We start from the raw sequence: 24,871 nt of genomic DNA, 5'->3' as shown, positions 1-24,871 counted from the left end.
CTAGTTGCTATATAAATAACTACTGCATGTATTAATTTTTATTTTGGCAGCTGCTAATTTTCACGAATTGTGTCCAATGAGCATATTAATAGATCGTATCAATTTCCGGTGTTTTGATCACTATAGTGTGACAGGGTCGTTTAGGAAAGATAACCGGCAAGGTTCTTATTTTTATTCAGTAGATATATAACTATATATATAACATAGTTCTATATAATAAATAGGAAGAAAATAAATAAACAGACAATCATTAAAGTGATTCACATAGCATTCAATCACTTGAACACAATAAGTAATATAATAAAGAACCCAATACACATTACAATGGAATGTTCCTTAAGTTCAACAGGTCAGAAGTACTTTTGACAAAACAAACGGTTATCAAAATATGCAAACTTGTAATCTAGCATTCACTACAGTGCGATAATTGATTACTTTGTATATATATAATATTTGGTAGAAATGATAAAAGAGAAATGAAACATCTTATTTTAAAATAAAACAATAAACAATATAGAATCAATTAAGACAAATGACATCAGTATTGGAATACACGTTCAAAGGGAACCAAGGTTATAGCGGTAATCAAAAGAATGTAATCCAGGAACAAAGACCACACATGGAAAACAGACATACACAACAAAGAACATAAAGTAACTAAAATCGTACATACACAGTAAAGAAAATGAATACATATAGCTAACGCTTACTATTTGTAGAATTATCTATTTTATGCTTGAGTGAACCAGACACTAAGTTTAACTAAAACATCTCAGGATATCTGAAACCAATACGCAATTGATCAATACTTGCTCCCTTGTCATCAATAATCAAATATACGACTATTATAATCAATATTTGTGTCTATATTTATGATTCACATGGATTGCTCAAGCAAATACATTATGTACAATGAAATGGATTTATTTTACAACTACCTTGTCCATTATTTGAACCGCAAATATGCTCATTTCGTACTTCGCAATTGCAGGATCAAAAGGATCAGGAAATATCCGAAAGCGTTATAAATATGTAGAGATAATATGTAAACATGAAATAATCTTGCATGTATTACTCGTACGCCGATCTTGTAAATATTCGAGGGTCGTATTGACTTCTTCGTAGAAAGTAAATGTCCGTTAATCATAGAATAAACGTGTTAAAAGAAGATAACTCACTGAGAAAGTACTGGACATTAACTTTTCATCAATACATGAAAATAACCGGCGAGAAAGGTTGAATAGAATTTATCTCAATAACATCGACCTTGAGCACTACTCTCAATTCAAACAAAAAACAAAAAAAGCAAAAAAAAAAACAAAAACAAAACAAAAAACAAAACAAAACAAAAACAAAACAAAAAAAACCCCAAAAAAACCCCAAAAAACCCCCAAAAAACAAAAACAAAAACAGAAAAAACAGAAAAAACAAAATACAAAAAAAAACACCAAATCATGACAGAATTTCCATTAACCAATCAAAGCCAAAGATCAATAACTACTTGTACTTTTCAATGTAGTCTATTTCAAAGAGTAATCAGGGACAAAGACCAGACATGGAAACAGACATACACAACAAAGAACATAACGTAATTAAAATCGTACATACAAAGTAACAAAAGTGAATGAGCAACTCGGACTCCACTAAAAATTGGGAGCATGGACCAGGTGCACCGGTAGGGTAAGCGTTCTCTGCTTTTCTAGAAACACCCACCGAGTTGCTCATAAAAAATCAAGTCCGACGAGAGGAGCAGACAGACGAGGAAAGGAAAACTATGACCCGTTGAATAAATCAGTTTTCATGGAGCAGATATACCATAACGATTCACGAGTTCATGATGACGACCATAAAACTTCTGTAGTGATGATTTCAATCTTGTAGCAACATAACTTTGTTCCAGAAGCCTATTTGTTAGAATTCTAGCGTCTACGTAGTTTCGGCAAGCTCTGGCATTACATATGAGTTGTGATATGAACACTCCATACGCAGGTGCTGAAGATATGTTGCCACAGATGAAAGGAAAGTTGACAATTCAGAATGAAAAGTCATCACGTTTGTCGTAAAATTTGGTCAATAGTTTACCTTTACCATCGATCTCTAAGTGTAGGTCAAGATATGAGGCTGACTTCACAGTGTCTGTAATATCCTTTACCTCAAGTTCTTTTGGGTAGATGTGATGTATCAAATCCCCGAAATTAGGATTGCTTAAAGATAATACGTCATCTATATAGCGGAAACAATGTTTTAGTTATACTCTATTTCATTAAATTATTAAATACAAAAATATAAGAATTTTACAGTAGAAGGTAAATACACATATAACAAAACATATGGGTACAATTCTATAATAGGCATTTAAGGTTTTAGCAAATCAATTTCATAGTAACTATATTTTGCACCTATCTTTTCATTCCGAAAAAATGAACTTTAATTTGTACAGAACATATGCATATCATAATGTAATGATTTTGTTTTCATCATCATGATACTATTCCCACATTTGTGAGTTATTCATACCAAATTTTTAACTTATCGTAGGTAATTTGACCAAACCAGTGAAATTCCCTTAAAAAAGTCAGAAACTTACCTGGTTCAATAGACTTTTACCAAACCACTGATATTTCTGACTTATCAAATTGTTCTTGTATTAGTTTTTGGAGGCCAGGGAAACAGGTATATTAGTACAAATTCGTACACAGTTTGGGCTTTGAACGGCATGGATATTGGATACTTAAGAAAAAATATTTAACAAAACAAAACAAAGTTAAAAAAGGACACCTCAGTCAACCAAAGCTTCTTGGTAGATCTGTATAACACATATAACCAAGAACATTGTTCCCTAGAAATTCTTGAAAGTTATTATGCCAATATTAAGGCATGTTAGGGGAAAATATTGATGTCAAATCCGACCAACCGATTAAAATGTCCATTTTAAGATTGTCCCAGAAAGATGCACTTACAATGACACTGGGGTGCAGGTCGTCACAATAAACACAGGCATTTACAGGCAAATAGGTGCATGAAACTAAAAAATAACTACAAAATAAAGATAAAAATACGCCAGCTGTACTGAGCGTTTAGATTTAAACATATTTTTCTTTCAACTTTTCTATGGTTCTTTCAGGGTTCTTCATTCACACATCAGTTAAGGAGTAATCAAAGGAACCATGGTTATAGCGGTAATCAAAAGAATGCAATCCAGGGACAAAGACCAGACATGGAAAACAGACATACACAACAAAGAACTTATAGTAACTAAAATCATACATACAAAGTAACAAAAGCAAATGAGCAACTCGGACTCCACTAAAAACTGGGAGCATGGACCAGGTGCACCGGTAGGGTAAGCGTCCTCATAATCTCATAATCACTAATGTGGAAGCTTGTACTCTTACTTGGATTGCTAACTTCAACCGATCCCCATGAGCTTCGTTAAGTGTTTTTAAGAATCAGATAAAATGAGAAAAACGTTAAGCCTGCAAGTCAAGTCCTATCAATCTGACAAAAAAATAATTTGTACTCAAGAAAATTTTCTCTATTTGAAGTGACTAGTATTTGATGCATTATCTATGCATTACTGTAAATGTTTGGAAACTTTCCTTTAACAAAAACTTAAAAACAAAAATTCATTATGTCTTGATCGATATACTGCAGCAAATGAATGTGTGTTTACCTGCTCATGCTAAATTTGATTGAACATAAGATAGATAGTAATAGAGTGGTTATAGCTTAAATAAAATTAAAACTAGAATTTGTTGATCTTTAATACTTATACTTGAATATATTTAACGAATGACTTGGTTTCTGCTAGTTTAAAAAGCCCTTCGTCATAACTGCACCTTCCCGTGAACCCCCCGATGATTATACATTTACATATACGTGTTGATTTTCTTCCTTAACAAATTATTCACCGAACCCTTTTTCTTGCTTCCTTAGGAAAAATACATTCCTTTATGTTTTCGGCTTGTCGGAAAACATATCATCCACAGATTCTTAAATTGTTCCACACAAACTTCATATATGACGAAATCGAAACATATAAATGTTATTCAATCTATTTTTAGTTCTGAATATCTCTAGTTTAAATCATGGTATACATTATTTGACATTTCAGGAAATTATTTTATAAATGATTTTACTTCTTAAATGTAGCCCATTAAAAATATAATTGAGACATTTTTTGTTTTACAGCAGTTAAGCACTTTTGATATTTTCAATTGTATTTATCGTAAACATTGTAATTACGCATACATAGGCATGATTTCCCTTAAATAACAGGAATAACAATTGTATTTCAATTGAAACTCCTCAGACTTTCTAGTTACACAAAAACGTCGGAGGCACTAGGTGGAATCTGTCCCCGAATTTGACGGATCCGATTTTAAAATAATAATTAAAGTGATTGAATTGTTTACAAAATACTTTTTATCTTAGCACGTCGCTTCGCACCAAACGTTTTGAAAAGTTATTTTTCTTTATTTCTAGTGATATCTAACTATTTTTAGCGCCACCTGGTGAATAGGACTACTTTCATTCACGTATGACTACAAATAATCCGTCAAAGTTTTCAGGAAGAAACTCTCCTTTCTGCAAACAAGGTTATTTTGTAGTGTAGTGGAAGTGGCCAAGTAGTACCAGAAAGGTCTTAAAATAGTCTTTATGTTGGAGGAAAGTGTTATTTGCATATAAAAAGATCAAGTTACTGAATTCAATTTCTCAATGAAAAACTTCTTTTGTTCTTACAGCATTGTCTTGTCATTATTACCAAAACACTTGCCAATAATATAAAGCAGCCAGAGATTGTAAAGGACAAATCATAATCTCCTGTGACGTCACTAATCCAGCCTATAATAAACAAAAAGAACATAAAAATATCATTTACTTACCGTGTTTTCATTTAACACTTTACCATTATAACGGAAAAGGCAAATTGAGTCTCACTACTGTGTTCGATCACAGGTGGTCTAGAAACTTAAAAACTATCGGCAAAAATAGAAAAGAAATTCCGAAGTATTAGTATAGAAGGTGAATTGAGATAACTTTTATAAAAAAAACCCGGGAGTAACATCAGGTGCTACGGAAGGGTAAGCATATCCTTCTCCCGCAGCGACACCCATTATATTGCAAGTGAATGAAATTAGTTTCAAGCTCGATGGGATGTCAATCCAATAAAACGTGATATGAAAGTGAAGATGTTGTCTTATCTTTAAGATAAACATCTCAAGTATATCGGTCAATCAAATTGTGATGACTAACGTGAAACTTCTGTAGTAATAATACCACCAAAAGACGTCTTTGTGCAGACCACATGCACGACCGGAATTGGATCAACTTCATGGGCTGAAGATGTTGATGTATTATTACTAAGAAAGAGGATTTTACATTGAAACAATAAAAATCATCCCTTTTGTCATAAAGTTTTGAGGAAACCAAGGTTATAGCGGTAATCAAAAGAATGGAATCCAGGAACAAACACCAGACATAGAAAACAGGCATACACAACAAAGAACACAAAGCAACCAAAACCATACATTCAAAGCAACAAAAGCAAATGAGCTGCTCATTTATTTTCGTTATTTTTTTTATGTATTATTTAAGCAACTTTATGTTTTTTGTTGTGTTTGTCTATTTTCCATGTCTGGTCTTCGTCCCTGAAATACATTCATTTGGTTTCCGCTAGAATCTTGGTTTCCTTGATTACTCTTCGATATGCTTTACACGTGTTTCAAACAACAATTTTAACGAACAATGTATACGACGGTATGTACAGGAATTGTAACGTACCTGCAATTGGTGGTCCTGATAAGTTGGCCAATCCTTCTACGAACAACAGAATTCCGTAGGCATCTGTCATTTCATCAGGTCCCAGAATGTCTATAACAATTGTGGCATGGATAGCTTCTTGACAAGCAGATATCACTCCGAAACACCCGCCCAGTATGATATTGGATACATAATCGGTAAATAGAGGAATAATACTTACATTAATACCCCATAAAAATAAACTGATATAATACAAATGATACCTAAACTCTTTTGTCTTGTTCCCAAGGAAACCGAAACAAATATTACCTATAATATGACAAGCTCCAATTACAGCAATAATATATGAACCCTTTCTTTTATCTATCCCGTAATCTTGCATTCTAGAAACAGTAAAGTTATACGGAGTATCATACCAAAAGTAAACTGTGAATTGTGCAAGCATAAACAGTAAGAACCGTTTATTCTTTAACATTACAGTAATTCTCTGACAATCAGCTTTTAAAACATCGTCTTTCACTTTATCAGACGAGGTGTTTAAGTATTCTCCATCAACTACATACACTTGTAGTTTTGATGATTTGGTTGCTTCTTCGGTCTCCTCTGCATCTTCAACAGACCTATCGACGTCCTTAAACATAGCACCACAAGGTAGTGTCTGTAGTACAATACCACTTATTATCATCACTGCTCCTCTCCATCCATAAATTTCTATCAGATATTCATACAGAGGAGCAAAGATAAGCGCCCCAAGTCCTGCACCACTTTGGGAGATTCCAATGGCTATTGTATTCTTTGATTCAAAGTATGACGTCACAACAACGACAGAATTGAGATAGGGAATGGAGAAACCTAACCCAACGATACAACCAAAAGTCACACATATAAGTTCTATAGAATTAACAAATGCGCTGGCAAAAAATCCGGAGAAGGCAATTAAACCTCCAATGATTGTTGCCTTTCTATATCCAAAACGATTCGTCATCATACTTGCAAATGGGCCACACAACATTGGTGCCGAGTCCAGTATAGAACCACTTAAGACGGTAAATGCTTTAGATTTGTTGAAGTAATCAAGTAAACTGACAAAGATAATACCAAACGAGAACATACAACCGTCAATGATAATGTTGATGACAAAGGCTGAAAAAACGATCATGTATTTCCTTTGTGATTGTAATTGTGTGTCACCGGAAGTCCTTTTCTTCATATTAGATTTGATATCTGTGAATAAATGGCAGAAAAATTCTCATATGATTAACACATTTAATCATTTTAAGTATACTCACAAGTACAAATATTTTGTACTTTTCAAAAAGTGATATTCATTTTTTATGAGAACATTCAAATTTTCTCAGAAACATATTGGAACAAAAAACTTTTGAGAAATGTTTTGAAATATTAGAAATATAATGTTAAACGTTGAAATGAGTCAGAAATGTGCATTTTCCCTGAAACCTTTACAGATAAAAACAAGTAAAATGCTTATAATGACTATTTTATAAAGATTAAATTGTTAAAGTCGATGAACGCGTAAAGTTTTGGAAATACTTGCTCAATGTGCAAACCTGTACTTACCACAAAATACCCTTTTTATTTTGCAATCAAACGCACTTCCGTATGGGAATAAATTTTACGGTATATGTATTTATCTTACGTATTTTGAAATACTTCAAGAAATTGGCAAACTGTTGGATAGATAGGTGTAACCTATCTTATCCAGTGAAGAAAAAAAGATCAAACTTGTGAGAATTTTGTGGCTATATGTACTTAAAGGGTAATGTTAGGTTTACACTATGAAACCTAACTCGTTAGTTTTTGGATGTCTCTATCCTAAAGTTGTCATAATATCAACAGTATTGTAATGAAACCAATATTAACGACTTTATTGTGACGCTGTTACACTGTCGATTATGTTATATAATATGCCGTCCGTATTAACGACTCTTTTGTGATAGTGTTATTGTCGACTATACTGTTTTATATGCTGTCCGTATTGATGACTTAATTGTGACGCTATTATACACTTAGTTAAATGTGTCGTCCGTATAGACTTTGTTTTGACGCTGTTATACTGTCTACTATACTGATAAATATGCCGTTCGTTATAACGATGGCCTTATTGTGATGCTGTTATCATGTCCACTATACTGTTTAATTTGCCTTTCGTTTTGACGACTTTACTGTAACGCTGTTATACAGTGAAATGTCCCGTCCGTCGTGTCCTGTCGATTATACTGTTTCATATGCCCCCTTGTTTTGACGAATTTATTTTGACGTTGTTAAACTGTCGACTATATTGTTAAAAATGCCGCCCGTATTGACGATTGTGTTTGGCGGTGTTATACTGTCGACTACGCCGTCCGTTTTGACGACCGTTTTGTAATGTCATCAATATGGACTTTTAATGCTGTAATATTGAGAATTTATGGTTATTTTGAAATGACCATGCACTTCCCAACTATCAAAGCATAGATTCGATAATTTGACAATAGTGCAGAATGTTAAAACAGAACGATTAATTGTTTATGTTCATTGATGAATCATTAAGGTAAGGATCGTTATGGTGTATCCATCTGCACCATGAAAACTGCTTTATTCAACGGGTCATAGTTTTTCTTTACTCGTTTGTCTACCCTGGACTTGACTTTTTATGAGCAACTCGGCTGGTGTTTCTGGAAAAAGCAGAGGACGTTTACCCTATCGGTGCACCTGGTCCATGCTCCCAATTTTTATTGGAGTCCGAGTAGCTCATTAAATTATTTTACTTATATTTTATGTTCTTTGTTGTGTATGTCTGTTTTCTATGTTTGGTCTTTATCCCTGGAATACATTCTTTGGATTTCTGCTATAACATTGATTCCCTTGATTACTCTATTCAATAATTAATTTTTGCCAAGTTAACTCGCTTTAATGTACTGAAAGTGTATAATATACGATTGTCAATCCCAATTTCATTTTGTGCAATATAAATCGAGCGTAATTATATAATATGCAGAAAGATAAAATGAAACTTTTACTCACAAGTATTTTGAACGTGGAAGGATTTTCCGTTTTATAACTTTAAATGGTTTCAGTAAAAAAATATGTAAAAGGTAATTCCAAGATTTATGATGATAAATGCAATCATCTGTATTTATTTTCTTCTGAACACAGACATCATTTCTACTCGATCATTTTCCTTCAAATAAATAACAGAGCAGAACAAAAATCATGTTTAGGTTATTCGCCCAATTTATATAGCATGTGTTGTGTTTAAATTGTATATTGTAGTTATTAACCTTATGTATGTCGTTCTCTATTGATGAAGCGTTTACATTATAAATCTAGCTTTTTGTCAACTGGTATGCATGTATTTTAATGTCTCACCTTTCATCAACAGACAACTTATTATAGCTTTTAATATTTAACTATTGTTCTTGCCTAATTCAGGGATTGAAAAAAAAAATAAATACAATTTCATGATATATATATCAGTTATGTTTGTTTTTTTTTAATCTTACATCGCCGATTCTGTTTTAACGCATTGTATCATAGCCATCATTGAGTACTCGAATTGCTTGTATCCATCAACAATACCGATGTACTATTAAGTAGCTTAATGGTTCGTTCTATATATAAATCTTTAACTTCTTTAAAGACTTGATTTTCAGTATATCAAAAATGATTTTTTTTTCGACACTAAATGTAAACAAATAATTTGTGAATTTCTTTATGTTAAAGTTCTATTGACAGACTTGAAGTCCACTGAGAATAGTTGGTTGATTATTGGTGTATATTTTCGCTAAGAGGTTATACAGCCACACATCGTGTTTCTTTAACCATTCTCTGTTCTCCCATTCAGATCCACACAAATGATTTAAGTTGCAACTACAATAAAGATTTATACTTTCTTAATGTTATGACTTGTACAAATAGTTCAGTTTATATACTCACGATCTTTTTCTTTGTTCCAATTAAATACCAGGGGCCTGTTATTCGACTTGTCATTAAAATTATAGTGTAATTAATTTTAATGAGTCATTAAAACTTAATTGAGTGATTAGTAAATCAAATGATTAAATTTTGTAGTTTAACTTAATTTAAGCACTGCATTTGTTAATCATTGTATTAAATTTTAATTGCATGATTAAAATGCAAATACATCCCATAATGCACTTCAAATATCAAGTTCTGGCACTTCCTGTTACTTAAATATAACAAAATATTGATATTGTGGCATATCCCTCTTAAATGTTATATAATTATGTGACAAAAACAAGTTATACAGTAAAATAAAGTTAAAAAATGTACGAAGACTAATTTCTGAATGGTTTTGTAAAAACGTACATTTTTTATAGTCTTGCATTAAAAACAACAGTATTTCATATCGTGGTAGCTACGTACATGTAATTGAGATTACATTTACTTTAACTTATAAAAAGTAAAACATAACTTTTCAACGTTTACATTGTTTCAATGTCAATGGGAGATAGGTCTTTACACAGGTTCTACTAAAAACATGATTTTTACCCTGTTTCATTATCAAAAACTATGTAAATGGTGTTTTAATTGTGGGATTAAAGAGTAATCAAGGGAACCAAGGTTATAGCGGTAATCAAAAGAATGTAATCCAGGGACAAAGACCAGACATGGAAAACAGACATACACAACAAAGAACATAAAGTAACTAAAATCATACAATCATACATACGAAGTAACAAAAGTAAATGAGCAACTCGGACTCCACTAAAAACTGGGAGCATGGACCAGGTGCACCGGTAGGGTAAGCGTCCTCTGCTTTTCTAGAAACACCCGCCGAGTTGCTCATAAAAAGTCAAGTCCGGGGTAGACAAACGAGGAAAGGAAAACTATGACCCGTTGAATAAATCAGTTTTCATGGCGCTGATGGATATACCATAAAGTTTTAATTCAGGACCAGTGGGTGAATTATATTTAATGACATGATAAATATTTTTAATGATTTATAAAAATTAATGGCAAGTTGAACAGCAAGTTAATTACGTAATTATTTTTAACCAGTCGATTAAGGTATTTCAACTACTAATTAAGATGAATGACAAGTTGAACGACAGACTCCTTGTTTCTAAGTTTGTGGTTATCTGAGTGTTACCAGTAAAAAGCGACGTAAGTTCGTTAATGACTATTGTAATTGTCTTGTTTTTTTATTCAGATTGCTTTTAGAAACTTTGTTTTAAAACAGGTTAACTGATGGATAAAAGTGTTTGATTCTATTTCTAGAATGACAGAAACTGTGACTTTGTACTTTCTATTAACTTTAATAGAACATTCATTTGCACAATTTTGTGACATTTTAGTTTCTATGTAGACAAGAAAAACACTTTGCTATTCAAAGATATTTTTGGTTAATTTGATTCCAATGATGTCTTTGGTTTGGTTTTGTCATTCATTGCAAGCTAAAATAGAACATGATTATAAAATGGAACTGAATGTATTACTGGTTCAGACATACATTTACACAGCACTGTATCTTAGGCATATACGAAGACTATCAAATATACATCACTACTATCGGCGGTGTTGCCAAAGATGTCACAGCGGTACGAGTTCGAGTCCCACGGAGGGAACGACATAAAATTTGACAGTTCTAACATAGTTGGAAATTTTTCAGACCCTTCTATATATATAGATTTAAGAAATAATTCGTGGTGGGGGTAGATTTGTACTCATTTTAACATTCAAATCTACCCCAGAAGGTATTATTTCCTTTCTAATATCACAAATACGGTATTTTGTGACAAAAATTCCCTAGCCGTGGCCGAAATAACGGCTGTTCCGTTTAACATCCCCCGAATGAAAGTTGGATTAATGCGTGTTTTCATCGCTGTTAATGTTCGTAGGAGGCAATGAGAACAGCCATCAGGTAAATACCGATGATTCGGATTTCTGTCATAGATTTGTATATTTATGTCATCGTGTGTGTCATATATATATATGTATTTATATAATGATTTCAGTTAGATAATCTCTCAGCCGTTAAATCATCGCGTAAACTTTTTAAATGAGTGTTTTGTCTCGAAGTGAAAGCGAAAGAAAAGAGACAATGCGCAGGTGCTAAAAGTGGGGTTGTACCGACATATCCTGTTTGACGATATGAAGACGTCATATTAGAAAGTAGTGATTTGCCGAATGATCTCTGTGTAAAGTATTTGATAATTCACTCACTCTGAAATATATTCTGTAATCTCACTCTCGGACTTTCGACCAAACATCACAAAACAATAACCAAAATATGATCACTCGTCCCAAGAGCGCATTAAGAATTCACTCGTGCCTGGCATAAGTTCCGCTTACTCTAGGCATCCTTCAGCATTCGTGATACTAGTATTTTGGTTATTCACTCTTGTCAAATTAATTATCGTATTACTACATAAAAATCATACGGTGGATTTTTATTTGTGACAGATTTCCTAAGTTTCTTTATGAGAAGTCATTCCATGTTGTATTGGAGGCTTTTTCCTAGATTCGATAATTCTCTTTCATATTATTCATACAAACACAACTTGCAGAGGAAGATTAAAAGCTTTTTATTCGACGTTTTTAAATAATTTATCAGAATTAGTTTAAAAGATGAAAAAGAGTTCTGTTAACTACACTTAGTCTTGTTGGTGTAAAACTGAGGAGTTGTTACCTATCTCTTGATTTTGGAGTCAATTACCTTTTGTTCAAGGTATTTAATCTAATACTTTGATTTTACTTGCTCAGGAATGTATTCTGTGTTGGCACTGACTTTCTTTTTAGATCTTTACCATTTTGAGAAAGATTACAAAACACAGACAAACAAGACACACTATGCACAGGAACCACAAAATATCACGAGAATAGATAAGGTGTATACGTCAATATGTACACTACACAAATAGCACAAACTTAACTACATGCTAAACAAAGGGGAATTTGAAAACTATAGACGCAAAACTTGCAATATTTTAGTACTTAATGTATAATTTTTGATTACATGAAGCCACTTTGAAATGGGTTTGAAATTGTATTGCCATTGTTCCACAAATTATGAGATTAAGATTACGCCTTCCTTAATTTTAAGACATACTTCCCATATGACTTTTCAGTTCAGCTAAGTTGATATTTATGTTTCATGTTTGTAGTTAAGCTAGGTTGATATTTATGTTTCATGTTTGTAGTTAAGCTAGGTTGATATTTATATTTCATGTTTGTAGTTAAGTTAAGTTGATATTTATGTTTCATGTTTGTAGTGAAGCTAGGTTAACATTAATATGTCATGTTTGTAGTTATGCTAGGTTGATATTTATGTTTCATGTTTGTAGTTAAGCTAGATTGATATTTATGTTTCATGTTTGTAGTTAAGCTAGGTTAACATTAATATGTCATGTTTGTAGTTAAGCTAGGCTAATATTTATGTTTCATGTTTGTAGTTAAGCTAGGTTAATATTAATATGTCATGTTTGTAGTCAAGCTAAGTTGATATTTATGTTTCATGTTTGTAGTTAAGCTAGGTTGATATTTATGTTTCATGTTTGTAGTTAAGCTAGGTTAACATTAATATGTCATGTTTATAGTTAAGCTAGGTTAACATTAATATGTCATGTTTGTTAACCTAGGTTGATTGTATGTACTATCTTACATGTTCATTCCTACTGCTGGATCTTGTTCAGGTCTGATAACTGTATGGAAGAAGGACGACGTAGCCTCGGCCCAATACTCAGCAGCATTAGACGTCCCATATCCTTGATACCATACATGGTTTTGTTTAATGTAGTTATATATGTATTGCAACTGAAACAGATCAATTATTAATGCATATCATATATATATATATATATATATATATATATATATATAGGTTGAAAAATTCCCAACAATGTAAGAGCTGTCAAATTTGCGATGCAAATATTTGGTCGTGGTATGGTAGTACGGGACAGTTCATTTAGATGTTATTATGTAGGATAGAGGAACTGTCCCGTACTACCATACATCGCGTACTAAGTTACAGCCCTAGATTACTAGATTAATTCTACGAGGAGGAATGTCCCGGCCAGCGAAAGCTATATTTTATATAGCCTAGCTGGCCGAGTGGTCTAGGGCGCTGAACTTTGCGCAGGCGGTGTTGCCATAGATGTCACAGCAGTACGAGTTCGAGTCCAGCGGAGGGACCGACTAAAATTTGCATCACAATTAATGATGCATGTCACAACAAATCAATATTATACAAACGTCTCAGAACGTGACGACTCTATTCGCTACACTGCTCCATCGGATCAAATTGATACAAGGTAGATACGTAAATGACATCTATGGCAACACCGCCTGCACAAAGTTCAGCGCCCTAGACCACTCGACCAGCTAGGCTATATAGGCATAATGAACTGTCCCGTACTACCATACATCGTGTACTAAGTTAAAGCCCTAGATTAATCCTACGAGGAGGAATGACCCGGTCATCGAAAGCTATATTTTTACATAGCCTAGCTGGCCGAGTGGTCTAGGGCGCTCAACTTTGCGCAGGTGGTGTTGCCATAGATGTCACAGCGGTACGAGTTCGAGTCCCGCGGAGGGAACGACCAATAATTTGCATCGTAAATTTGACAGTACTAACGTCGTTGGGAATTTTTCAGACCTTTCTATATATCAGTAAATGGACTTTTTAATTAAAAATTTGATTGTTGTCATTAAAAAAAACTAACAGAATTATTTTATTTTGCGTATTAATGTTAAACAAAGTGCGAATTTTTAATATCACCCTATTTTGATCTGTTTGTGGCATGAATTTATGAACTAGGTGAGCGAATTCATGAACGACAACATTCTCTTTGTGAGCATAAGGATCTTGGGAGTTACAGAGTACATTGTCTTCCAGAACAACTGATCGGGTATTTGTCAGACCGGCAATAGTGTCGTATTTCCTGCCGTCAAAGGTACATGTATGTGCACACGAACCGCTACACGTACCTGAAAGTTTAATGTTTAAGGTAATATGGAGATACATTGTGTGTTTCATATGGTATTACTCTAATTTTATGAATAAACATATTAGAATATGATTCTATGCTCATTTCTTGCATATATCTTGATTACATTCTTTGTTGAAGACTTATTATAGAATATTCATTTTATAAGATAAGATAATACGTAGGGGTAGAGATTATTCTCTGACTGTAGTTTTCTTTCAAATAATTTAATAATTCAAAACTGCATAAATATGGAGAATCAGTTTGATCCTTACCCTACTCAACATCTACATACAAAAACATACTGCTAAAAGAATCGACTCTTAATAAAATCGATATTACGTAATTAACTATTCTCCGAAGTTCCTTTAGGTTAACAGTTCTAAAATAAATCTTCATGAAATGTAAACTTTTACACTGTACTCTTTTTTGTTGACATAACCAAAACAAAATATAGTCATAAAAACACATGAAAAACAAGCAAACAGCCAGACAAATGATAAATGTAAACAAATAAACAAGAAAAAAGAAATTAACAGTACCTTCTTATCCTTAATTTTCATTTGATAACTTGTTAATATAATGGTAAGTCTACTTGATCATGGTTGCATTACTATATAGCTAATACAATTTGCAATTCTTTATAATAATATCGTATTAATAAAACTAACCGCAGAAAGTGGTATTTATTTTGATCGAAAGCCAGTTAACATTACAAATATAGAATGCACCTTTTTTCTTCAAATTTTGAATAGCCAAGCTGATGTTTCCTATATATCTGTTTAGTATTTTTACTGCCATTTATAACAATACCAATTATATGTATAGTAGATGAAACGATATACATGATTGGTATTTTTTCAGCCATTCATAATAATACCAATTATATATATAGTAGTTGAAACTAAATATTTGAATGGTATTTTTTGTTTTCATTAAATTCTTTTCATTAAAGGTTATGAGTAAATGATAATTACCTATACATTGCAGTACATCTTACCTCGGCACTGCGGCGTGTCTCTAAGTTTATAGTTCTCAGGATAAACTCCCGGACCTTCTGTTCTTGCAAATAATCCTAACCCATGCCCTCTGCTTACGTGGTTAAATACATCAGTTGACATGTGTCGTGTCATCAATCCGACGATTAAACAAGCCTACAAATCGATACAAAGAGTAATGAAGGAAACCAAGATTCTAGTGGAAATCAAAAGAATGTAATCAAGGGACAAATACAAGATGAAAAAAAACAGACACTCACAAGTAAGAAAATAAAATAAGCAAAATATAACGTATAAAGGAACAAAAGTAAATGAGCAACCCGGACTCAACTAAAACCTGGGAGCATGGACCATGTGCACCGGTCGGGAAAGCGTCTCCTCCTTCTACAGAAACACCCATCGAGTTGTTCATAAAAAAAAAAAAATTAAAACCGGGGTTGCCGAAAGAGGAACGGAAAGCTATGACACGTAGATTCAAAATTCAAAAAGGGATTTTGCCACAGATAGAAGAATACGATAAGGAATGAAAAGTCCTCGCGTATGTAGTATTGTTCAGTCAATAGTTTTCCTTTACCATCGCTCTCTAAATGAGTGACAAGATATGAGGCTGACTTAACAGTGTATCTAGTATCCTTTATCTCAACTTCTTTGTTGGAAGATGTGATGTATAAAATCCCCGAAACTAGGACTGTTTAACGATAATAAAGTCAACCCCATAAGAATGAAGGAATAAGTCAGCAAGTAGAGGAACACAATATGTTCCCATGGAATGTCGACCTTTATAAAACGCGACCACCATACTTGACAAATATGTTGTCGATAAAAAATTCCAGCATTTTAAAAACATCTTCTCCGGTATTTTTGGAATAGTTTTTAACAAAGTATGAGGAATCTTTACCACGAAATATATATTTGTATCTAGGTGTAACATCTTTGTAGAGAAACAACGATGTATGATGTTTTTTAGTGGCGATTTTAACTGAGTATGGAGAATAGAAGTATAAATTGTTGAAAAATCATAGGTTTTAATGATATTATATTCTGGTAATAATCTTGAATTGAGATCTTTTGAATTTTTTAGGATCCACATTGAATTAATACCACTACGGGAGTAACAGTCGTTGTGGTAGAATTGAAGACCATCTTTGACCGCTGTAAGTATAGAAGTTAAAAGCTTTGGAAGAGGTTTAGTGATACATTTTGCAGATCAAGCTATGTAGCGTTGTATGGATTCTTATGGAGTGCAATATAGGAATCCAATACATAATTCACAATCATCGTCTTTGGTAGAGAGACAAAAAGTGGATAGCACAGATTTATGGTTTACCCAATCTCTTCCTTGGAGAGTATAGTGGCAGTATTGACCTTATCACTGCTATTATTTTCTAGACTACCTCTGTTAATGAACATTGAATGGAATACAATTTGCAGACGACAAAAACAATGGTGTTTTGGGCTTTGTCTGCTGGTACGACAACATATTGTCATGTATAGGACACAATGTTTTGGCTATATCGGAGTCTTTGAAAACTGATGTAGCATTGGCACTCATTGATCTACTTAAAACTTTCATTCGTTTCACAATTAAAGACCTCACGGTCTTTACCCACTCTGACAGAGAATCAATGTAGGTAGGATAAATCTTCATAGATATGGAACAGATAGACCTGACATATTGAACAATGAAAAGGTAATAAAGTGGTGTCATGAATGGTGTCTTTCTGTGATAATTTACGTAGTTCACATACATCACTAATAGCTGTATCATTAACTGTTGTGGTTACTAAGCAACTGCTGGTATACGTATCTGTTATCCTCAATAATATACCCACCTTACTAAGAGCTGTATCACTAACGGTTGTCGTAGCATCTACTGGTATACTATAACCGTATGGTCTACTGTAGTGACATACTCCAGCATGGTCTACCCAGCGGTGTTTGAACCCAACGCGTGTATGATGAGGTTGTATTGATTGTGGGGGTAAACGATATTGTAACTGTAAATCTGGTGCTACTTGGCTATCAACATGCAATGAAATTGAAAACAACTACAACAACAATAACTAAATGAATAGATAAATAAAAAATTAACAAACAAACAAACAAAAAAAAAAAAAAAAAAGAAAAAAAGAAAAACAATAATTCTTCAAAGTAAGTTGTATTTGTAACAAGTTTAAATTTTCAACATTTTCAAATGATCAACACGAAAGGATAAGCATAGTGTTTGGAAGGTAAGCAAGGTTTTTCACACACACACACACACACACACACACACACACACACACACACACACACACACACACACACACACACACACACACACACACACACACACACACACACACACACACACACACTATAGCTATATATACAAATAAAATAAACCAAAACAAAATGAAGTATAAGTTATTCCCGTGTACTATGTGCAATATATAGTTTATACGTGTGAATGTGTACTTGCCTGATCTCCTTTTCAGAAAGTGGTGGAGATGAACAGAAACAAGCTGGAACAGATAGGGCTTATTAAAACTGACGCATAACAAATACAAACCAATGCATCTACTGTATTTTTAATTAAAACCTCTAAACATGTAAGTATATATATTATATGTTTTGAAATATTTTCTACTAGTATTGCTTTGATTTGTGCTCTTTTGATATTTACCAAATATCCTTCTAAATTGGAAAATGAACTCTGTCAGCATAAAAAAAAGATATATTTTTATTGATTGACGTGAAAATGTTGTTATAATATACTCGTTATATGATTAAAATGTAATGGGAAGCAGAAATATTTTTCAATGTGCAAAAAGTTAAATGACTGTCTTTCAGCGTTGATCAATGGAGTGACTCTATGTAAAGCGGCTTTTTAACACCAATTATCACATTAAAGCATAAAACTTTACGACATGAACAATTTTATTCAAAAGTTTCTTTTAAAGACCGCTATAGAAGTATTTGTCAACCGATATTTACAAAAGGACAATAATATAAACTAATCATGTCGCTGGCAGGTATTTCTTCAAAAGCAGAGGCCGCATACCCTATCGGTGCACCTGCTCCATGCGCCCAGTTTTTAGGGGAATCCGTGTTACTCATTTACTTTTAATACTTTGTATGTATTATATTGGTTACTATATGTTCTTAGTTATGTTTTTCTGTTTTCCATGTGTGGTCTTTGTACCTGGATTAAATTCTTTTAATGTCCGCTAAAATCTTGGTTTCTTTAATTACTCTTTGTATATTGATGGCATTGACTCCTTTAAGTTGATAACATAACTCATGAGTTTAAAACAAAAAGATAACTACATCAGTAGTGTACGTGTTTCTCTAATAACTAATAACTTTCTCAGATCATGCAACATCAATGGAAGAAAAAGAGCTGTCCTCTCCAGTGATAGAAATGTTCTACTTATATCAAAGTAGTGTATATTTATAAACTGTTGTGTGGCAAATCCGAAAAGTCAGTTGTTATGTGGAAATAAATAATCGCATCGAAGGTCGTCCTATGTTTGTACTTAGTCTGTACTTAGTCAAAATTACAGATAAAACATAGACAAACCCTGAAATAGTGCACACTTCGTTGCATCTCATGGATGTTTGCTTTTGGATTTAAAACTTTTTTCAGCCATTTATACTTCAATGCCCCATACTCAATTAAAATCCCGATTAAAAAAAAATCATACATCGTAGTAACTCCAAAAAATACTGTACATCTAGATACAGATATGTACTTCTTGGTAGAGATTCCTCATACTTTGTTAAAAAATCAATTGTAAAATATCTTCCAAATATACAGTAGAAAATGTTTTCAAAACGTGGAATATTTGATAGACAAACGGTCGGCATTTCAATGGTAACAAATTGTACTCCTCTACTTGCTGACCTATTCCTTCGCTCTTATGAGGCTGACTTTATAGCTGATCTGATCCAGAATATAACATCGTTTAGCAATAGCTTATAATTTCAGTTTCCGCTATATAGATGACGTATCATCGTTAAACAATGCGAGTTTCGGGAATTTTATATATCACATGTATCCCAAAGAACTTGGAATAAAGGATACTACAGACACTGTAGTCAGCCTCATATCTTGACCTACACGTAGAGATCGATGGTAAAGACAAATTCTTGACCAAACTATACGTTAAACGCAATGACTTTTCTTTCAGAATTGCCAACTTCATCCATTCATCTGTGGCAGCATTCCTTCAGCACCTGCGTACGGAGTTTTCATATCACAATTCATACATTATGCCAGAGCTTGCCGTAACTATGTAGATTTTTTGTACAATGTTGATTCCTTACAATTAGGCTTCAGGAACAGGGTTATGTTGCTACAAGATTGAAGTTATCAATACAGAAGTTTTATAGTCGTCATCATAGAACTCGTGGATCGTTACGGTGTACCCCAACGAAAAAATGAAACTTATTTGATCAAGGTGTCAAAGTTTTCCTTTCCACTTTCGTCTACCCTTGACTAGACTATTTAAGAGCAACTGGGTCTGTTTTTCTACAACATAAAACAGAGGACGCTTACCCTACCGTTGCACATTATCCATGCTATCATTTTTAATTAGAGTTTGAGTTGGTTGCTCATTTACTTTTGTTACCTTGTATATTTATTATTTTTGTTATTTTATGTTCTTTGCTGTGTATGTCTGTTTTCCAAGTCTAATCTTAGTGCCTGGATTACATTCTTTTGATTTCCGCTAGAATCCTGGTTCCCTTGTTTACTGTTTGATGTTTACCATCATGAATAGTTTAAACGTTTAGAAGATCCTTCCAATGTCAAACAACATTCATGAAGTACTTAATAATGACCCCTGTTAATCTTTGTAAACTACTTAAGTCATTAACGTTTATCACTCATGTACAACACATGTTTTTGCTATATCTGATGCCTTTTACTGTAAAGAAATAAGTTCAAAGAACCAGATTGCACTTACCATTCAAAAGGCTTAATGAAAGAACTAAAACCGTCTCAGTATACATCACGAGTTGTTACTGGACTTTACAGTTGAAATTACGTGATTCTGTTTGAGATAAGACATGATGACTTTACATAAAGAGTAATCAAGGAAACCAAGGTTATAGCGGTAATCAAAAGAATGTTATCCAGGAACAAAGACCTGACATGGAAAACAGACATACACAACAAAGAACATAAAGTAACTAAAATACATACAAAGTAACAAAAGTAAATGAGCAACTCGGACTACACTACAAGCTGGGAGCATGGACCAGGTGCACCGGTAGGGTAAGCGTCCTCTGCTTCTCTAGAAACACCGGCCGAGTTGCTCATAAGAAGTCAAGTCCGGGGTAGACAAACGAGGGAAGGAAAACTACGACCCGTTGAGTAAATCAGTTCTCATGGTGCTGATTGATACACCATAACGATCCACGAGTTCATGATAACGACCATAAAACTTCTGTAGTGATGACTTCAATCTTGTAGCAACATAACCCTGCTCCAGAAGCCTATTTGTTAGAGTTCTAGCGCGATACAAAAATTCTGCGTAGTTTCGGCAAGCTCTGGCATAACGTTGAGTTGTGATATGAACACTCCATACGCAGGAGCCGAAGGTATGTTGCCACAGATGAAAGGAAAGTTGACAATTTTGAATGAAAAGTCGAAAAACACAATTGACATCTTTACTTATGAATACAAGTTAACCTATGACTTATAAATAACTGACAACAGACAGTTTATATCAAATAGTTGTTAGACCAATGACAGGTTGTATCAAGCAGCTTCTTGACCAAGGACTGGTTGTATCAAGCAGATGCCGGACACCAGATAGGCTGTTTCAAGCAACTGCCAGTCAAATGACAGGTTGTATCAAGCAGCTACCTGACCAAGGACTGGTTGTATCACTCAATTGCCGGACCACAGACAGGTTGTATCAAGCAGCTGCCCGATCAATGCTTATATCTGGTCTACACATATTTTTAGCAGTTGTTTAGTTGCACCTATCTCAAAGTACTATTGGGAAAGCCATTTATGACTTCCTCTTCTTTTTGCGTATTTTTGTATTAAAGAATAATTGAAATCATTACAAAGGTATAATAGTTGTAGTATGGAACAGGTGTTACTTTAAGCAGACCAAAATCATAAGCCTACCAAGGAGTAAGCCTTATAAGGAGTTGTAGTATAGGACCGATACAACCTTTTAAGGAAAGAAGTGATAAGCCAAACATGCAGTCGGAGTATTTGCAGGTGCAAACATTACAGGACAAAGTCATATAATCCAAACATGGAGTTTTAGTACAAGGCAGGTATAAACTTTAATAGGACGAAATCACAGGCCAAGCAAGGATCTCAGGTACTGGGAAAGTGTAACGTAACTTTTAATCGGATAAAGTCATATGCCACACATGAAGTTGAAGTTAAGGGCGGCGGTAACCTTTTACAGGACATGGTCATACGCCAAACAAGGAGTTATAGTATAGGGCTAGTATAACATTGAGATATATAGGTGTAACTTTTAACAGGGGAAATGATAAGCCAAACAGAAAGTAAATTGAGATGTAACTCTAAATACATGAAAGTTAAAATGAAAAACAGGAAGTTGTTGTATTGGATCTGTGTAAAGTAACCTTTTACCGGACGAATCATTAGGCAAACAACGAACTTTGGTATTAGGAAGTCGTAGCCTTGAATAGGACTGAGTGATAAGCTAAACAAGGAGTTGTAGTACAGGGCAGTTGTAACCATCAAAAAGACTGAGTGATAAGCCGAACAAGGAGTTGTAGTATATGGCAGTTGTAACATTCAAACCAAATTTATTTCTTATTAGTCCAGTAGTGTCAGATGAGATGAATTTTGAAAAAAATGTTAACGACAATTACCAATGACAATGACTAAGTGAAAGCAATAGCCACATAGCCCTTTTGGCCATGTGAGCTAAAAATAGAGAAAATAATATCGGGAATCATTATTTTAGTTTTTAAAGTAATCAAAATACTTAAACAAAAAAATGAACATAAATCCGAACTTCTGGTAAAATCGTGAGGTATCTTTCTTTACATGATTGGTTTTTACCTATTACTCTGCTAGCCGATGGCCTTTAATGCAAAGTGGCACGGGTTTTTACAATCTCTTCAGATAACCGTTTTTGACAAGCCTCCATCCGTTTTCAGTCGATGATTGCACGTGTAATTTAGGTTTTTTTCTTCGGTGTGTTAATTTAAAGAAACATCGATGTTTTATTCAGAACACTAAAATCTTTATTGAACAAAATCATTGGCATACTCTGAGACCGCTAGGAGTAGTTGGTCGGTTGTTAGTATAAATTTTCACTAGGAGGTTATACAGCCATATATCATGTTTCTTAAGCCATGCTCTGTTCTCCATCTCAGATCCACACAAATGATTAAAATTACAGCTACAAAATGATTGATAGAGGTGAGAAGTACACATTTAATATTATTTTATCCATTGCATTTATGATTTTTTTTATTTTATTCTTAAAAATGTGACAAAAATGTGGTATTCAAAATATATAATGAAGTCATCCGGGTAATAGGACTTAACGAAATACGATTGTTGTTTAATAGTGCATGCATACCAAAGAAACCACCAGCAAAGAAAAAGAAAGTAACATAAACATATTTACATGTACGCTTATCATTAATCTTGATGCATGTTAGGAATGATATAGGCGCACATGCAGTTCTTAAAATTATCATCTACCCGTAACAAATACGAACACGTATTCATCAATTTTATCAAGCTTTCGCGTAGAAATTTTGATTTACAAAGTTGCGGCTGCAAAAATCACCAACAAGAAGTCTATTGTGAAGCAAACGTATCAGATATAACAAATAAAGATGTTTGCTAACTTGTTCATTCCGACTGCAGGATCTTGTCCGGTTCTGAGAATTGTATGGAAAAAAGAAGACGTGGCCTCTGCCCAATACTCAGCTGAATTAGCTGTTCCATACCCATGTTGCCATGTGCCATGTTGTTTGATATAGTTATAAACATATTTGAGCTAAAAAACCAAAAGGAATCAATTAAATATCTTGTTTAGGCAATGTGTAACTTTATATGTTTTGGTTAAATACTTTTCACACATTTATACAACAGTAAAGGTAAAATTGTGAAGGTAAGTTCGCTGCATGCATATCTTTAAAATTTTATGAATGCTAAATATAAAAATATTTTGATTAAAGTGTTCAAGTTCACTGCAAGATGACGACGCTAATATTTCAGACTATATACCCTATTTCGATCTGTTGTTGGCATGTATTTGTCAACAAGGTGAGCAAATTCATGAACCAAAATATTTTCCTTGTGTCCATATGGGTCGTGGGAGTTACAGAGTACATTGTCTTCCAGGACAACTGATCTGGAATTAGTCAAACCAGCGATTTTGTCATACTTCCTACCATCAAAGGTACAGGTATGCGAACAAGAACCGCTGCATGTTCCTGGAATATGAAAATGAAAAATATTGGTTGATATAGTTTTTTACCATATCTGATACGAGACGGTAAATTTATTTGATTTAATTTTTTATTGTACCCAAACACAAACTTGACACAATACTGAAAAAGTCGATTTTATTTTTTCTAACGAAATGGCAGATTTTTTAAATACTGTTCAATTACACTAGCTTAATGTGTCTTTCTGTACAGAGGGGTATTAAATGGATCAGCTTTGTGAGTGGTTCATTACCTTTACACTCTGGTGTATCCTTTAATCTATAGTTTTCAGGATAAACCCCTGGTCCCTCTGACTTTGCAAAAATTCCAACTCCATGTGACCTGGCTACATGGTTGAATACATCAGTAGACATGTGACGTACCATCAATCCTATGATTGTACAGGCCTAGATTAAAAAAGAGACCAAACAAAAGCGCCATACTCAAATATCTGATATAACGCAATACTTAATCAACTTACAATCATGAAGAAAAAATCTATTTACTTTACTTAGAGCAGTATTGCTGACAGTTGTTGTAGCATCCACGGCGACACTGGGCGATCCTGGACGACTGGTATGACATCGACCAGCATGGTCCACCCAGCGGTGTTTGAAACCAACTCGTGTTTGGTGAAGTTGTACTGGCTTAGAGGGTAATTGAATCTGTAGTTCTGGAGCCAGCTCACTTAAATTAGTTATAAACATTTAAACTTATAATAAACATGAACCG

General features: G+C 33.7%; 3 protein-coding genes across 3 annotated transcripts; all 3 read right to left on the bottom strand.

The window, feature by feature from the left end:
• Positions 1 to 4,674: 4,674 nt before the first annotated feature.
• Positions 4,675 to 6,981, bottom strand: LOC148610860 (monocarboxylate transporter 12-like). The gene is made up of 2 exons (XM_088590679.1): positions 5,785 to 6,981; positions 4,675 to 4,845 (listed from the first exon to the last, which is right to left on the bottom strand). Exons 1-2 carry the CDS (start codon positions 6,971 to 6,973, stop codon positions 4,709 to 4,711), a joined length of 1,326 nt encoding a protein of 441 aa, XP_088446805.1. The 5' UTR covers positions 6,974 to 6,981; the 3' UTR covers positions 4,675 to 4,708.
• Positions 6,982 to 9,459: 2,478 nt separating this feature from the next.
• Positions 9,460 to 20,762, bottom strand: LOC148610859 (uncharacterized). Its single transcript, XM_088590677.1, has 7 exons — positions 20,659 to 20,762; positions 18,171 to 18,213; positions 17,542 to 17,728; positions 15,712 to 15,865; positions 14,504 to 14,712; positions 13,388 to 13,539; positions 9,460 to 9,633 (listed from the first exon to the last, which is right to left on the bottom strand). Exons 1-7 carry the CDS (start codon positions 20,702 to 20,704, stop codon positions 9,489 to 9,491), a joined length of 936 nt encoding a protein of 311 aa, XP_088446803.1. The 5' UTR covers positions 20,705 to 20,762; the 3' UTR covers positions 9,460 to 9,488.
• A 2,154-nt stretch (positions 20,763 to 22,916) lies between these two features.
• Positions 22,917 to 24,871, bottom strand: LOC148610858 (uncharacterized). Its single transcript, XM_088590678.1, has 5 exons — positions 24,646 to 24,871; positions 24,393 to 24,546; positions 23,937 to 24,145; positions 23,555 to 23,706; positions 22,917 to 23,097 (listed from the first exon to the last, which is right to left on the bottom strand). The coding sequence occupies exons 1-5, from the start codon at positions 24,844 to 24,846 to the stop codon at positions 22,953 to 22,955; spliced, it is 861 nt and encodes a 286-aa protein (XP_088446804.1). The 5' UTR covers positions 24,847 to 24,871; the 3' UTR covers positions 22,917 to 22,952.

This window comes from Perna viridis, chromosome 7 (assembly GCF_037379345.1).
Source record: "Perna viridis isolate PV_CMFRI_1.1 ecotype Kerala chromosome 7, ASM3737934v1, whole genome shotgun sequence".
In the NCBI taxonomy this organism is placed as follows: Eukaryota; Metazoa; Mollusca; class Bivalvia; order Mytilida; family Mytilidae; genus Perna; species Perna viridis.
The sequence above is the reverse complement of the archived record's forward strand: the minus strand, read 5'-3'. Positions and strand labels throughout refer to the sequence as shown.

Bases quoted from the DNA above. Each gene is read 5' to 3' on its own strand.
- LOC148610860 (XM_088590679.1), bottom strand. From the start codon at position 6,973: ATGAAGAAAAGGACTTCCGGTGACACACAATTACAATCACAAAGGAAA. The intron at 4,846-5,784 runs GTACGTTACAAT...TGTTTATTATAG, and splicing joins ATCAGGACCACCAATTGCAG to GCTGGATTAGTGACGTCACA.
- LOC148610859 (XM_088590677.1), bottom strand. From the start codon at position 20,704: ATGTATACTGAGACGGTTTTAGTTCTTTCATTAAGCCTTTTGAATG. The intron at 17,729-18,170 runs GCAAGTACACAT...GCATGTTGATAG, and splicing joins CTTTCTGAAAAGGAGATCAG to CCAAGTAGCACCAGATTTAC. The intron at 15,866-17,541 runs GTGGGTATATTA...ATCGATTTGTAG, and splicing joins GTGATACAGCTCTTAGTAAG to GCTTGTTTAATCGTCGGATT.
- LOC148610858 (XM_088590678.1), bottom strand. From the start codon at position 24,846: ATGTTTATAACTAATTTAAGTGAGCTGGCTCCAGAACTACAGATTCAA. The intron at 24,547-24,645 runs GTAAATAGATTT...TTTTTAATCTAG, and splicing joins GCAATACTGCTCTAAGTAAA to GCCTGTACAATCATAGGATT. The intron at 23,098-23,554 runs GTTAGCAAACAT...ATCATTTTGTAG, and splicing joins CCTGCAGTCGGAATGAACAA to CTGTAATTTTAATCATTTGT.